The sequence below is a fragment of the Prosopis cineraria genome, unplaced genomic scaffold (genome assembly GCF_029017545.1).
Source record: "Prosopis cineraria cultivar Desert tree isolate PC_DT_omini unplaced genomic scaffold, ASM2901754v1 PC13, whole genome shotgun sequence".
Lineage (NCBI taxonomy): Eukaryota > Viridiplantae > Streptophyta > Magnoliopsida > Fabales > Fabaceae > Prosopis > Prosopis cineraria.
The window spans coordinates 39,978,112-39,994,420 of NW_026555344.1; the positions used below are offsets into that span (position 1 = coordinate 39,978,112).

At 35.7% G+C, this 16,309-nt stretch overlaps 1 protein-coding gene across 5 annotated transcripts; it reads left to right on the forward strand.

The window, feature by feature from the left end:
- The first annotated feature begins 233 nt into the window (after positions 1-233).
- LOC129290708 (uncharacterized) lies at positions 234-9,859 on the forward strand. 5 transcript variants are annotated; one of them, XR_008588516.1, is made up of 10 exons: positions 239-870; positions 1,387-4,507; positions 4,583-4,666; positions 5,911-6,063; positions 7,249-7,412; positions 7,494-7,641; positions 8,209-8,331; positions 8,424-8,511; positions 9,185-9,491; positions 9,643-9,859. XR_008588516.1 is itself a non-coding variant. In XM_054927594.1 (10 exons), the coding sequence occupies exons 2-10, from the start codon at positions 1,556-1,558 to the stop codon at positions 9,367-9,369; spliced, it is 3,789 nt and encodes a 1,262-aa protein (XP_054783569.1). In that variant the 5' UTR covers positions 240-870; positions 1,387-1,555; the 3' UTR covers positions 9,370-9,859. The 5 variants fall into 5 exon arrangements, 4 of the variants coding, with proteins under 4 accessions (XP_054783570.1, XP_054783569.1, XP_054783568.1 ...); XM_054927594.1 differs by having other exon boundaries at positions 240-870; positions 1,387-1,610; positions 1,719-4,507; positions 9,185-9,859; XM_054927593.1 differs by having other exon boundaries at positions 240-676; positions 816-870; positions 9,185-9,859.
- The last annotated feature ends 6,450 nt before the right edge of the window (positions 9,860-16,309 follow it).

The following is a 16,309-nucleotide window of genomic DNA, read 5'->3' on the forward strand; positions in this document are numbered from 1 at the left end:
GGGCGTGGTGAGGCTTTTTTTTTTTTTTTTTGGGTGTATGGATGTCGACTGCATTAGTGAACTTTAGGGATTCCCAAAAAAGAAATAAAGTATAGGGGGCTAAATTTTAAAACTCACTACAACTTCATGACCAAATGCTTATATTTTCCCAAATGAATAAGAAATGCAATTTGAAGGAAGCACGAAGCTATTTCATGGCAGGAAGAGAGGACGTGTAAGACAGCCATGGTTTGATGGATGCACTTTGGTAGTTTCCAAGGGGCCAAACAAAACGCAGTATTTTAATGTTAGTTATACTAGATTCGTATAAACAAGAATAATTTAATTTGACAAGTGAGAGAAAGTTAAAAAGAAAAAAAACGAGAACAATTTTGAGGAAAGGTTCAAGGGGAGGGAAGCAGCCAGCTGGAATGAGATGAAAGTGTATTTCGGGATTTTCCATTACTTTCGCTTTTGAGTTAACATTTTATTATCTTCCTATCCTTGTTTTCCCAGAAAAATTTCAAAGTTGCAGAATCAGAGTCCACGTATGGGGGGATAAGTTGAGCAGAGACTGTGAGAGAGATCCAATTCTATTTTACATCCCTTGGCATACTTATCGTGTCCGTGTCCTTTTGCTGCTTAATTCTGGGCAATGTTGATCTATGACGGCCAATATTAGACCTGTAGGCCTAAGGTGCGTCACCCTTTATCCCCTACAGCCTCCGCCTTGTCTGAATTCCTCGATCCAACCCTCACTTCCTGTCTTTTGCAATATCAATTCTGCTCTGATTTTCCTATATTTGCTCCGATTGCGCCACTTGTGGAAACTCAAGCTTTTGGGTGGAAGAGTGAGCTGGAACGAAGAAAACAGTGACTGCTGATCATCAGGTTATTTTCGCTGTCTTTTCTCTTCTCAATTCCATTTTTGGTTCCCACTTCTTCAATTTATGTTGATTGTGAGTTATTGTAGATACCCACTTTTCTTTCTTTATTTGTTCTTGCATTCAGAGCTAGAATGTTTTTTCTCACTTTTTTGGCTTGTCGATTCTGAATCGCTTGCACCATTTTTAAAATTCTGATGGACGAGTCGGATGGAATTTGGTTGCTTCAGAATATTGGCGATCAAGAGATCTGCATATTCACATGGTTTTCTGCCCGCCAATTTTGTCAGAAATCGGTGGTAGTTATTCTTGGCTCCTCTTATCCCACGTGGGTAATATGAATTGATTTTTGTGTGTATATGCAGTGAGATAAACTTGAAACCAGTGGGAAGTCACCTGTTCTTCTTGTTTAGATTGTCTTAATCGGACTTCCTTCGCCTTTTTTTGGCTGTGAAACTGTGCACAGGTATTTCTTGCTGTACTTGGTGTACCTCATCATATATCTCCCGAATCTTTGTTGCAGATGACTTGGTTATTAAATTCAACATGTTGTACAAGAGCTTGGATGCTGATGGTGAGGAAAACCGGACATGAATTTATGGGCTAATTTTCTGTTGGTACTTCTTCACCTAGCACTTGATTCACATTCTTTGAGAACACTTGATAGCTTGTGCAACTGATAAACTGTTCTAATGGAACTAAATAAGCCGGAAATTTTGTTCGTTGCCAACCCTAGAAGGGCTCCAGGTGTGTTTACTCAATACATACTTGCAGAATCAGCAAGCGATGTTTTAAAAACAGGTCAGGATTTACATAATGACGTCTTAATACAGCCGGGGAAAGAATTTTCTGCAGAGTTTGGACATGAAGGAATTGCTCATAGAAGAGAACCTGCTGCCCCTGATTCACTTCGAAAGCATGAAGTTAGGTTTGGATTTCACGGGGAGAATGGCCAAGTGAGATATGAGGATCTTACTAATATTCTGGGATCGAAGAGACTGGACTCTGAGAATCCTTTTGAGATTGCTGATCTTAACTTCACAAGAGAGCCAACTCAAGAGATGGAAAATGGGGCTTTCGTTGATAAAAATAGCAAAAGTCAAAAGGAAGATGGTAATGTAACACAAGGAGCGAGGAAGACTCTTGGTGAATCAGTTGGTGACCAAGCTGATACCGGAGCACCTGGGTCTCCCTTCCTTAGAAAAGAATCCTCCTATTCCAATGAAGTTTCTGGTTTAGGAGCGTCAGATGATTCTCAATCTGGAAAAATCAAATTGCTGTGCAGCTTTGGTGGAAAAGTATTACCAAGGCCCAGGGATGGGAAACTCAGATATGTAGGGGGAGAGACTCGCATTATATCTATCCGAAAGGATATTTCATGGCAAGGGCTTCTTAAGAAGACCCTGGGTATTTGCATTCAGCCTCACTCAATTAAGTACCAGCTTCCAGGTGAGGATCTTGATTCTCTAATATCTGTCTCCTCTGATGAGGATCTTCAAAATATGATAGAAGAATACCATGGGCCTGAAAGGCATAAGGGATCTCAAAGACTTCGAATTTTCTTAATTCCCTTGAGTGAATCTGAAAAGGAATTGTCATTTGAATCAAGAACTGATCAGCAGAGTAATCCTGATTACCAATATGTTGTTGCTGTGAATGGCATAGGGGACTGTAGTCCAAGAATAAATAGTTTAGGGCAGATCTTGACAAATGAAGTTGGTCCACCAGGAACAGATTTGAATTTTGCTCCAGACTTCCAGAAAATATTTCCAAATGCACCTTCTTCAGAGATCAAGGGTGGTGGTATTGCTATATATCCAAATGGATTTTTTAATGATTCTCAGAATCTGCAGAGGACCTCCAATCAACATCAACAGATTTCTTCTACTCCATTTCAGGGAGGAAATTTGAGCACAATTTTAACACAGTCTCGTGGTAATAACTCATGCCAGGAAAGTGCTACAAGCAGCTCATCCTTTATTACTGCCCAACTATCACCTGAGACGTCCAATGTAAGTGCTGCTGATAGCAGATACTCCCCACAAATGGCTGCAACTTTCCTAAGCGACAATCAACCCTGCCAACAAACTGATATTGGTCTGCCAGAGCAGTACTGTGGGAAGCTATTCAGAAATAATCCCGGGAAGGAATTTATGACTGCTTTGTTTGCTAATCAAAGTGACAGCTGTAATGATGAAATTTTGGGTGAAGGGTCCATGCATAAATCGGGAAATCCTCTTTCCAGCCTGGGTGAGTCAGTTAGTCCACAGTCTGGATCTAATTGCATTCCTGATTCTCTAAATGGGATACCTCATGCATTTTCTGATTCAAAGTTGCATGAGAGTGGATTTAAGTCTGGTTACTGCTCTCAAGAAGGGATTGGTCAATTTTCCTCATTGAACCTTTCAATGGCTCAGTTATCTTCTATGGTACCCTCTAGTGTTTCACAAAGGGACCCTATGGAAATCCAGCATGATCCTCTTCTCGTTTATCCACAAATACAAAGTAAGATGCCAATTGTGGAGCCAGGTGAGTCTCACGGAAGGCAGGATTTTCCAATTTCTTTACCGTCTACAGTATGTTTAGGAGTGAATGATCCTATTCAGAAGGATAGCATTTTATACAGTAAGAGGAATCCTTTAGCTCAAACTGATTTAACTGCATCTATCTTTATGGAGCGGCAGTGTGGGGACAATACTGTGAATATAGAAATCATGAAGAGAATGGAAGATGAAAATTCTCTTCAGAGTAAGGATAGCAATCTTTATGAGAGGGAATCACCTGCCATTGCTATGGAGCATGTGAATGAATTGCATCTTCTGGACTCTTCTCCAACATCTAATTTAAACACTAAGATTCATAAACAAAATCAGTTGGAGCAATCTTCTGAGGGTATGGTTTCTGCATCCTTTTGCTTGACAGGAATTTCCCAAAATAATCTGATTGAGATGACCCCATCAGATTTTCTTGCAATGAGCCACAGGACTAATGATGGAAGGGAATGTGGTTTTACTGAAGGTTTGAATGGTGAGCTAGGATTTGATTTTTCTTGGACCAGAAAATCTGGGTTTAATGCTTCATCTCTAAAATGCGAAGGAAACTCTAGTGGTAACACTTCTCAAAGTAATCATTTGTTCGAGCTGCCGATGGACCTGGTTTCTCATAAACAAGCACAAGTTCAACCTTTACGGAAGGATACAGATCTCTATGGAAATCCGACAGTAAGCTCAGGTTTTTTGTATTCTTCAGCACTTCATGATGACCCTGGTCCTAGTTCAAATTTGCCTGTGAATGAACTACAGAACTCAAGCAAGAATATTGTGTTTAAAAGAGTATCTTCTCTCATTGATGATGACCTTATAGCTAGTTCTAGTCAAATGGTTGATCAGTATAGTTGTGGAACTCTTGCCTGTGAAACAAGAGTTGAAGATATCATGTTGGAGCAATCAAAAATTTTTGAAAAGAGTGACAACTCAAATAAAATTGAGCCGCTTATTACTATAGAAGATGTGACCAATGTTGTTCCTCCAAGCATTGAGTCTTCATTGGCGCCCATCCAGCATATAGTCGTTGAAATTGGAAGTGATGTTTTATCCCCATCTGCGGCAGATTTGGAGAGCACTATTCCAGATTCTGAACTTGAGGTAGAAATATTGCAATCAGACAAGAGCATTTGCTGGGTTGTTTAGCATCTGTAACAAAAATATTTTCTTTTATAGGATTTTAAAGATGAAGAAGGCAAGAATGAATCCCTTACCGATGCAAGGGTAGCAGAAATGGAAGCCAGCATCTACGGCTTGCAGGTTGTCTATCATTGATGTTTTTATCCCTCATATTATTTGGCTGGCTTGAGCAACAATGTCAAATCCTCTATCCATATAACATTTTTTATTTTTTACACACAGGATTCATCTCTTGCTTTGAAACTAAGAATACCCTTTGTTCTATTCTCTGGTTTAAACTCTGTAACTAGTATATGCTAATAAGACTTTTAGTAAAAATTCCATGGTGAGGGAAAAAATGAATGAAGTAATTTAAAATGGTTTATCACCTCATGCCACTTAAGTCCTAGTTGACAATGTTATAGAACAAATAGAAAATAAGAAGAGGTTATTCTGTCTCCTGTTTCCTTTAAATGATTAACATGAGTACGTTTTGTACCATGTAGTTAAATATAGAGAGGTTGCCAATTATTAGCTGCAGGGATGACTTAATTGTGATTCCCGACATCAAAATGAAAGATTCCTTATGTACTTTGATGACATGATTAAAAAATAACAAGGTTAGGCCTATCAAAACTTAAAGGTGTCATTGACATTTTGGTCGAATGACATTTTCTTTCCCCTTTTAGAAGTATGCAGTACAGTGGACTGGGATCTATTAGCTGACATCAATATTAGATCCTTGTTTGTCTTACATTTGCTTTCTTCTCATAGATGCTGCAAAATGGGCTGCCTGTAGAAAGTGACCATCCAGATTGATTGTCATGGCTGTTGATACGCTGTATCCAACCCCTTTGCTTACTGGATTTATTTATTTATTTATTTATTTTTTTTGAAGTTACCTTAAATTGTGTTCCTAGTTATGCATGAGACGATAAAGATTTGTCCCTGTAAATGTAGTAAAATAGTTATATGCTGCTGCTAATCCATGTATCAATACAAAAATTAAATATTCAACATTTCATTTTACCAGTATCCATCTTCCTAACTGTCAGATTACAATGTGTATTGGTAAATTAATGCTACGAAGAGCTGCATGGTTGTATGGTGAATTTAAGAAATCATGGTCTTACCTAGCTTTTAATTTCTTTGGGATATAATATAATGCACTGGATTTTATGGCTCTAAACTGTTATTATGCACTGTTTCTGACCTCTGCAAAAATTGGGGAAGATAGAATTTTTCTCGACATGTGTATCTTCTTTACTGGATCTTTGTTGTTGTGTTTATGGATGCTAGTAAATACCGTTGAGCTACCTGGTCCTTTCCTGCTTTGTCAACTTTATAATTTGTCCATCACTGATTTTTAAGGTCATGTTATTTAGATAATTCGAAATGCTGATCTCGAAGAACTTCGGGAGTTAGGATCTGGTACTTATGGAACTGTTTATCATGGAAAATGGAGGGGAACGGATGTTGCTATAAAGAGAATTAAAAAGAGCTGCTTTTTAGGAAGATCTTCTGAGCAAGAACGATTGGTTAGTCTTCAATTCTATTTTCTTCTCAACACCATATTTAATGTATAACTTGAATAATATTTAGGGTTAAGGGTAATTTTTGCCCCTTACTTTTAGCCAAAAGGTTACTGGGTACCCTAAACTCAATTATGGATTAATTTTGTCCCTCAGCATTAAAGTTTCTTTCCCTTATCACCTTGCCGTTAACTCACCATCTTTCCACCGTTAACGGGCCCCACTTTCAATTTTATTATAAAATATTGGGTTAAGAGTCATTTTTGTTTTTCAACTTTATCCCAAAGAGTCAATGGGCATCCTAAAATCAAATATTTTAATTAAAAAAATTGAATATAGGGCTCAGTAACAGTGAACAGACAATAAGTTAACAACAGGGTGACAAGGGAAGGTATTTTATAATAAAATTGAAAGTGGGGCCCACTAACAGTGAACAGACGGTGAGTTAATGATAGGGTGACAAAGGAGGGAATTTTTAACTTTAAGAGACAGAATTGACTTATAGTTAAATTTAGGGTGTCTAACGACTCTTTGGGTGAAGTTGAGGGGAAAAAATGGCCCTTAAATCTAATATTTATCTAGATCCATAGGTCTAATGGTGTAATCCCTTCTTAGTAAAGTGGATGGAAATGAAATAGGGTGTAACCTAGTGGCTGCATGGAATTTCACTACCGTTTTTTATTGGAATCAGAATTTGTTGATGTCTCAAATTAGAATTGGAATATCTTTAATTGGATTAGGCTTCTTGCAGCGCGTAGAGTTTCTCTAGCATGCAATGTTCACTTTAGAGACTGAAGTGCTTTTGGGTAATCAGTGATGAATTGATGATAAATTTTGATTCAACTTTTCTAAAAAGCAACATGAGTTCTTGATGACTACTAACAGATGTGCAAAATTCAGTTCCTGTGGTCTATCATTAACACTGTTTCACTTGCACTTTACTCTCTAAAGTGCAAGGTGTACTTTTAAGGAGTAAAGTGCAAGGTGTACTTTTAAGGATCCAAATCCCTTTAACACGTAAAATCTAAACCCCATATGAAGAGATTTCTTGCATGCTATTCTACTAATATTTCTTCAGTTTTAGGTAATACCATTTCAGAGCTTTTTTAAACTACCAAGATCACATTTCTATCAAAATAAGAAATAAAATAAGATCCACTTGAATCTGATACTGTTTATTTCCTTGGTTAGACAAAAGACTTTTGGAGAGAGGCACAAATCCTCTCAAATCTCCACCACCCCAACGTGGTGGCTTTTTATGGGGTTGTACCAGACGGAGCTGGAGGAACCTTGGCAACTGTGACTGAGTATATGGTTAACGGTTCCCTTAGACATGTCCTTGTCAAGAAGGATAGGTATGCTAACCTCACTCTTGTTCTCTTTATAATGTTGAATTGTTATTGATGCATGTATTGAATCTCCAACTCTTTATGCAGATTACTTGATCGTCATAGAAAGCTAATAATTGCCATGGATGCAGCTTTTGGAATGGAATACTTGCATTCAAAGAATATTGTTCATTTTGATTTGAAATGTGACAATTTACTCGTCAATCTGAGGGATCCACTGCGACCCATATGTAAGGTGAGATGTCTAGATTCTAAAAATCAAGTTTCATCTTGTTTAAAGCAAGAGACAGTGCCTCCTTTTATTGCTGAATGTAAGTACAGTAGTATTTGATTTAAAGTGATGAAGAATATTTGGAGACAGGAAATTTAAGTCAAATAAAGTATAGTAATACAATTGGATGGAACTTGTTAAAGATTAATAATAGATGAGACATTTGGGATGAAGCGATCCTTGACATGGCAGAAAACCTCCATGAACAATCGATCAAGAGTTTCATTTGCTGGCCCCATTACCTAACAAGGTATAGTTGACATGTACTTTGTCCACACTTAAGCATCACTGGCTTTTGAGTGAGGAGACATGTTGAGGATTATGATAAAACCATCCAATTGGCCTTTATTTAATAGCTGAAGCTTTTAGGATGAAATGGTCATTGACATGTATTTATTTTTAAGCTGTAGGTATTTCATCATTTGAATATAGTTGTAACCTTATAATTTAGTTTGGACTCCCTAAAATATATCTTACCTAATATTACTAATGCCTATTCTTTCGGAACTTTTTTCCTTGATTAAATTTCAGGTTGGAGATTTTGGATTATCAAGAATTAAACGCAATACCCTGGTATCTGGTGGAGTGCGAGGAACCCTTCCTTGGATAGCACCAGAGCTGTTAAATGGCAGTAGCAACCAGGTTTCTGAGAAGGTCTGTGAAACTATTCAAATGCATTTTTTTCAGCACAAAGGAATTAAATGAACTTTTTGGCGGGCATTTAGCTTGTGGAATGACTTTGACAGGTTGATGTTTTCTCGTTTGGCATCTCTATGTGGGAGATATTGACTGGGGAGGAACCTTATGCAGATATGCATTGTGGCGCTATTATAGGTGAGATATATTCAATCATTATCATTCTTATGCCCCAGCAGTTCTATCTCTATATATAGGTAATAATATTCCTAAAAGTTTAGTTGACGATAGAGCACAATCGTGTCATACAATCTATATAGATGACCTCACCCAATAGGATAAGGCTGTTTCTTGTTATTGTTGCAGTTTTATCCAAGCTAATCGACTGTGCTACGAAAAAAAAAAAATTCATGAAAAATAGGTTGAACTTTTAAGACAGAAGATTAAATTTTATTAGAACCACTAAATGAACCTTCTCTTCTATAGGTGGCTGCATAAATTTCTGCAATATTTGATATAACTGACAGATATCTGTCTTTTAATTGGTCTTGTAACTTGGATAGCTGTAATGGAATTTCGTATCGCTGTTCTTTGCTCTGAAACGACCTTATGTAGGAACCTTAAAGGACAAAATAGATGAACGGAAAAGTTATTCATATATATATATATATATATATTATTTTGGGTGAGAAATATATAGTGTGATGTATGTTATGTTTGGAATTTTATATGTTGAAAAGATATAACAACTGCAGTTAATCATACTCAAGCAGTGGTGGAGTGAAATGTTCGAAGTTGCAATGGAGCAACGCTGATGCTCTTCTGGCTTGCATTACTGATTTGCTTCCTTTTTGGCAACATATGATTTTAGGGGGGATTGTAAAGAATACTCTCCGACCACCAATTCCACCACATTGTGACCCTGAATGGAGGAAGCTTATGGAAGAATGTTGGTCACCTGACCCTGATAGCCGACCATCTTTTACTGAGATAACGAGCCGACTCCGATCAATGTCTATGGCCCTTCAAGCTAAGCCTCATAATCAGGTGCGGTAGACGACACCCAGTGTTCAGTCATGAAACCAAGGGATGCTTTACTCTTGTTTGGTCATCCTTCCTCAGTCGTTGGCCTTTATCTCGAAGCACCGTTTATTGAGGCTGGCTTGAATTCTTGAAGGGTGAGCACGATTACTAGCCTGTTGTTTCTCTTTTCTGTTGGCAATATCTTCATTTGTTTATTCTTTTAGTGTAAGTTGAAATTTAGATCATGGTATAAGTTGACTGTATCTATCAATTTTCTCCTTGTTTCATGATCGATTATTCTACCAGATGATAGTGGGGAAAAGCAGGGCGTCTTTACTGTATATACATCCAAAAATTGCTTGTAAGACATACATACATGTTTTACTTGACTGTGAGCTTGTAAATCCTTCAAATTTTCGTTTATTTTTACTGAAACACGTCCATTTTCCCCATTTCCCTTAGTCTTGTTTGTCCATGTTATGGAACTAAAGGCGAGAATGATCAAGTTTAGTTTGAGCTTGCTTTTCGTTTGGCAGGTATTCTTCGGAATTCATGTGGTGATTGTGGTGTATGAATTACTTTTCGCTCAAAATTTAACTATGTATATGACAGATTTTTGTTTGGGTCAAACTTATTAGAGAACAAAGCTTCCATACTAAGAGCATTGTATAATTTTTCAACACAACAGGAATTGAATTTAACAAAGAGTTGAATTTTTACTGAAAAAGATGTTCATATTTAGTGTATTGAAAATTCAAAAATTTACTATATTGTTAACATTTTTACTTTTTTATAGTTTGAATAATTCTGTATCGTAAGGATTTTTTTAATATTACCAGAGTTTGAATCTTTAATCACTAAAAATGTGACTATTGTGAACATAAGAAACTACGAAAATATGGAGATGATGTATTTTAATCTTTTTCATTATTGCTCTAGCTCGTGAGACTTTTTTCCTCGATTTTCTCTTATTGATGGCATCAATTGAATCGAGAGCCCCCAGCTTCCATGGATTTACGAGGAAAGCCAGGCCCGCCGGAAATTTGTAAGACTTGCCTTCCATGATATTTCTAAAAAATAAGCAACATTAAGAGTGTATTTGGTTGGAGAGGGAAATGGTAGAGTAAAAAATAAGAGTTAAGTTTAGAGGGTCGAGTTTAGAAATTTTGTTTAAATAAAAATTTGAGTTTTAAAAATTAAGTTTTTTTTTTTTGAAGTAGCTGGGCTTGAGGGCCTAGCCCTAATAAGCCCTGTGAAAAAAGACTCAAGCCTGAACAGCCTTGATAAACTTAGTTATCTTACACACACATATGTATATTTGATTGATAATGACATAATTTGATTAATATTTATTGTACGTGATGAAGAAGAAGTTATAAATATAATTGACATTAAATCTTCATCTCCATCTTCAACAAATGGATATATGTATCTAGTATTTTATTTTTAGGTGATGATAATGAGGATTTAGATTTACATTGATAAACATTTTAATCTTCATCTTAAATTTAAAATTTTTGTAGAATTTTATGTGAGATTTTAATTTATTTTATGTTGAATTTTAGAATATTTTGTTTAAATTAAAATTTGAATTTTTTCTTTTTAAGGAAAGATAGCTTAAGGGCACGGCCCTGAATCCTTTAAATAAGAGTCGGAGCTCAAAATGAGATTAAATTTTTGATAATTAAGCTTTAGGATCTAAATTCTTAAAGACCATATCCACCCTAATTCTCATTTTTTACAATGACTCCCCTCCCTTCATTTTGGCTCCCTCTAAATTGAGGGATTTCGGAGGGGAGTCAAAATTTTTGACTAATCTATCCTCATTCATTTTGTTATATTCTACAATTGTCCTCATGGCTAAAAAAAAAAAAAAAGCATTCTACATTTAGACTCTTCATCAGTCATCTTGGAGTTATCTTGTCCATCCCATCTCGCTGTTGTGTTTCCAAATCCCCTACCCATCCTGCCATCATCAAGCTTGTCGAAGACATTAGAAAGGTGCATGGTTCATTGGTTCTGCAGCTTCCCCAACAATGAGGATTGAACTTGAAGGAATCATAGAGTGATTCCAGCTATTTTATTTATTTTTCATTGGCTAGAGGCTTTCCTTCCCAAGCACGTCCAAATTGATTTATTCAGTTTTTCCTTCTTGTATTGCAGCGATGTGAGAAAAACTTGTCTCTTGTATCAGTTTTCGAAGCAAGCCTTTTGAGTTGAGTCAGTGGGTATACTGGTGCTGCATTGTTTGATATATTTTGTTGATACGTGCTAAATATGATTAATTAACATTTTATTATATGATTTTTTATATTTTTGTTTAAATAGTATTATTATTATTTTTAGAAAAAATAACTCCTTTGAATGATGAGATTTAATGCAATTTTTTTTTGGTAGAAAGGGAAATAAAAATTACTATCATAAAATTAATTTATATGAGAAGAAATAAAAATAAAATAAAATTTAATATATAAGGATATAATAGTAAATTAATTATTATCTTCCATTCTTTTTTCTCTTAAAACAAACAAAAAAATCATTAACCGTTCCTTTCTCCTTCTCTTTGATAAAACCAAATAAAGATAAATTAAAAACCCTCTTCTCTAACCAAACATAGCCTAATAAAATTATGATTCCTTTGTTATTCTCTCGTTAACATTCTTTATCTCCCTCATTTGCTTCATACATTCCCAGCTCTTCTCAAACTTGTCTCTTAACATTCCATTGATAAGAAAGGAAGCGCCTGATCTCCACAAAAACACTATCACCAAAGCTCCCAACGCCACCTTGCTTGAGCATATCAATGACTAGCTTCGAATCTGACACCAGATTAAATTCCTGAATCTCATGTCCCCTGCCAAGTTGAAGCCTTTGGGAATGCCCCATTCTTCAGCTTAATCCAATGCCCTCTAGAACCTCGCAATACCCCGCCACAACCAGCACGTTTACTAGACACTGTCATCGCACCATCAACATGAAGTTCAGGGAGGACCGTTTATCAAAGAAGTAAGAAGCCCTTCTACATCCAGTTGCAATACTATCCTTTGTGGTAGACTAGTTGAGTAGTTCCCTAAAAATGATGAAGATAATCACCGCAGGATTTTGTAGTCACGGAAGAACATCTTCGGTTTCAGCTCGACACCAGTCAGAGAGAGAAGAACAGTGGGATCATTTACTCCTCCATAAATCGGTTAGAACTAGAAATTAACCCCGTGCATTGAAATTAGAAGGCTTTCAGTGAAAACATCTTATTCCATCCTAATCTTCCAATTTACTTTAGCTCCATTCACAGCTAATTTATAATTTACTTTCCATCTCGAAGTGCTAGGCACTTTATATCAATAAATGAAACTTTTTTGAATTACTTTTTGAAGGAGCAAAATCCTGCCTTTATAAATTAGTCGTAAACTCAAATGTCATCTGATGATTTGGCAGTGGGATCTGACCTCTTGTTGGTATTCCTATTCTCTTCCTCACTCTCTCACACATCACACTAAACCTTCCCCATTTTCCTTCCTTAATAGCGGAGAAGCTCGTTGTGCTTCTATTTCTTCCAAACCCACCACCCACCAGACTCCTCTTTCCCAATCAGCCCTAGTTTCACCCCACGTCACCGTCGCTTCCTCCGACACCGCCAATGACCCCTCTTCTTCAAGACCTCCTTTTGAACCATGATTCCACTTCTTCGCAACACCAGCACAATAATGCTCAATACCCAGTTAAGCCAACCTGAACACGAAGCCGAAGCCGAAGCCGAAACCGCATTGGCAGGTCCTTAGACCCCAACCGCGACAAGCCTTGGTCGAATCATCAACTTTTGGGTCAAGGTGCACAGGTTCTCCAAACCTTAACTGACCTATAATTTGATTTCAAGCAATTGGTAGTATAGCACGTCAAGGAAAACACCGCAAGAGCCCGCAACAAATGAAGTTTCTCAATCAGCAAGAGCCACACATTTCACACGTTCAACAAACAGCACGACAAGGAAGAAATGAAATTCAGTTTAATACTACATACATACAGAAAATCATCCTACACAAAAGAAACATAGAGGAGAGCCAAAGAGCTAACAAGGGAGGTCCCAAGGTTCGTAATCCGAAGGATTTGCAAGAAACCTTGCGCCTGAGGTAGTATGGACTTTGATTCCACATCAAGCAGCACCTGCTAGTGGTTGATGTGGACGCTCAAGCTCAGATTGACAGGCCTTCCAAATTTCATATTCGAAATCTTACCAAAGTCTCCGATGCTGGAGTTCTGATTATCAGGGGAAATTGAGTTGGACATCCCCCAGGGCGTGATTGTAATGACATCCCGGCCTTAACTAATCATAAACACAATTAATTAAACCAACCATTAAAGTTATGTATCAAACTTGACTAGGTTTAATTTTCATAATTGCTTTTGAAAGTATTAGAAATAATGAGATCTCAAAATTAATTGAAAAAGAATAATGAAGTCTAAATACTTAAAAATATCTAAAATTAAATATAAAAGTTTGCATACACATGAAAATATGTTGAGCTTTTGAATAGGTCAAAATAAAGGTAAAATAAACATTTTAGCAAAACTAGCATGTTTGTCACGACTAGTGGCATAGAGGACACTCACCACAGCCAACTGCAGGATCCATCGTGGCCAACTCATGCATAGTGTCCACCATAGTAGATGGTGCACAATTCCAGTACAAATCATGCAACCTTAACGGTTAACTTTCAAAATGCTTAATTTATAGCTCGAACCTCCAATTAAAGTGGTCTAAATATCCATATGAAGATAATTGAATAAATTAACTAATGGCCTTGGTTAAACTCTAATTTGGAATCAAATGAGAATTTTGGAACACTTGGTGCCAAAACATGCATTTATGTTAAAAGCACCAAAATTAAGTGTCTCTCCTCTTAAGTCATTATCAATACAAACTTCATCAAAACATTAAAAAAAAATTCATAACTAACATGCATAATAATTGACTTGTGTCCATGAGCTACAAACATTCCAATCTCCCCTCCCAGAACTTACTATCAACTAGAAGGCTACTCATGTTGAAGTTAAAATATCAATCCTCTAAATTTGTGCAACCATAACATACACCCATAGGCATCATTAATCCCAACTTCAAAATCATAAGAATTCTTGCCATAAAGCCTAAGTTAACACCATTGGCTCATGCAAATGCAATATATAGCCTAACACTTACAAATTTCTAATGTTGGTAATAATGAGTATTCAATTACACAAGATAAAAAGTTAGAGAATTTATGTAACATCCCAATTTTTATTTCTAGAAGTTAAATAACATTATGAGGGAATTATTCTATGGTAACTAGAAATTATCATGTAATTATTTGAGCTAAATTGTAAGGTCTAAATTCCAATACATAATTTTTGAAAGAAAAAAGAGAGTTAATAAGGTTAAGAGCGAAACATGTTTATAAAATTTTATAAAAGTACAATGAGTATGTTTTAGAAATGTGAAATGTGAAAATAATGTTTGAAATGTTTTTGCCAAGTAGGATGATAAATGTGATATAGTGAGAAATTATTATAAAATATTTGATATTGTATTGATTGGTTCAATGATTGTTTATGCATGCCTATGGTGGAGATGTTGGAAGATTTGTTATTATTATTGCATGATGTACTATTTGGTGTGCCCCTATCAAAGGCCTTATAAGTGACTTATAAGAGCTTGAATTAGTTTACCTTTAGCTGGGTGATTTAGCACCAAGTGAGGGTTACGTCTTAAGGATAATTGAGAGAAATAAGGGTGGTTGTTATCATGTAATATAATATCTATTTGTAATTGGATTGCAAATGTTTTATTTTTCCTACTTAGCAAGTTCACAAATAACTATTAGCATGCATTATCATGAATTGGCATTGATTATCAAGATTTTTTAGTCCCACCCCTCGTGGTTATCATTTTTTAATAAAATAATCAAGTGTGTAGTATGCAGAGAAGCCCTTAAGACTTAGTGGTATGGGACCATTTTTTCTTTTTAAGTTTGGATTTATGATTTTTAATAATGTATTGTTATCAATATTAGGGCTTTTATTATTTATTGAGCATATGGATACATGTTTGTGATCATGCCTCTTTAAATAGCTTTTACATATTGTATGTTTTGGAATGATTGTAAACCATGCACTGTTGAGAGAACATATTTTTGTATTTATTGAGGAATTGATGATATTTGACAATGTCAAATGTTTTTAAAAAAGGGCATGATTTTTTGGGCCATGTATTTCGGCTTGCTTGTTGGGTTTGACCAATGGGCTTTGGTTTGAATTTGTAAAGAGCATAAGGTTAGAATAAATGATATTTTAACCTAAACAACATGTAGGAGGATAATTTTATGGAAATATTGTGTTGTGTAAATTAAAATCAAATGTTAGATGAGTTTATGTTAATTTTCTCTTGGGTGGATTCAACTATGATTCATTATATGCTTGAATGACAGGAATAATTGTAATATTTATATATTGGTGGAAATGTTGCAAAATATCACATGTTTTTGGAAATGCATAACAATTTCTAAATGTCAATTCTATCTCTGTTATCATGTTTTTAACTTAAATGGGATCATGGGCCTTGTCACACTTATCAATGCTCATAAACACTTAGGATCCCAATTTTTAGAAATGGTATTTTAATGGGTTTGATTATTTTTTTAATCATGATAATATTTATTTATCTACCTTGATTCTTTCTACCATCTACCTTGGTAGTCATTTTAAAAGGTAGAATATTTTATAAAAATATATTTTATTCTTTTCTATCATGGTAATCCATTTTCTACCATGGTAGTAATTCAAATTAAAGAGTTATTTCAAAATAAAAAGGGATTAATTGACTTCAGTTTACTATGGTAAATACTTTTTTTTATCATAATTGAGTTAATCATTTAGGAAATTTTTTAAGGGTGTTACACTTTTACCAGTGAAGTTAAGCATCTTTAGTCTTTGATGCTTT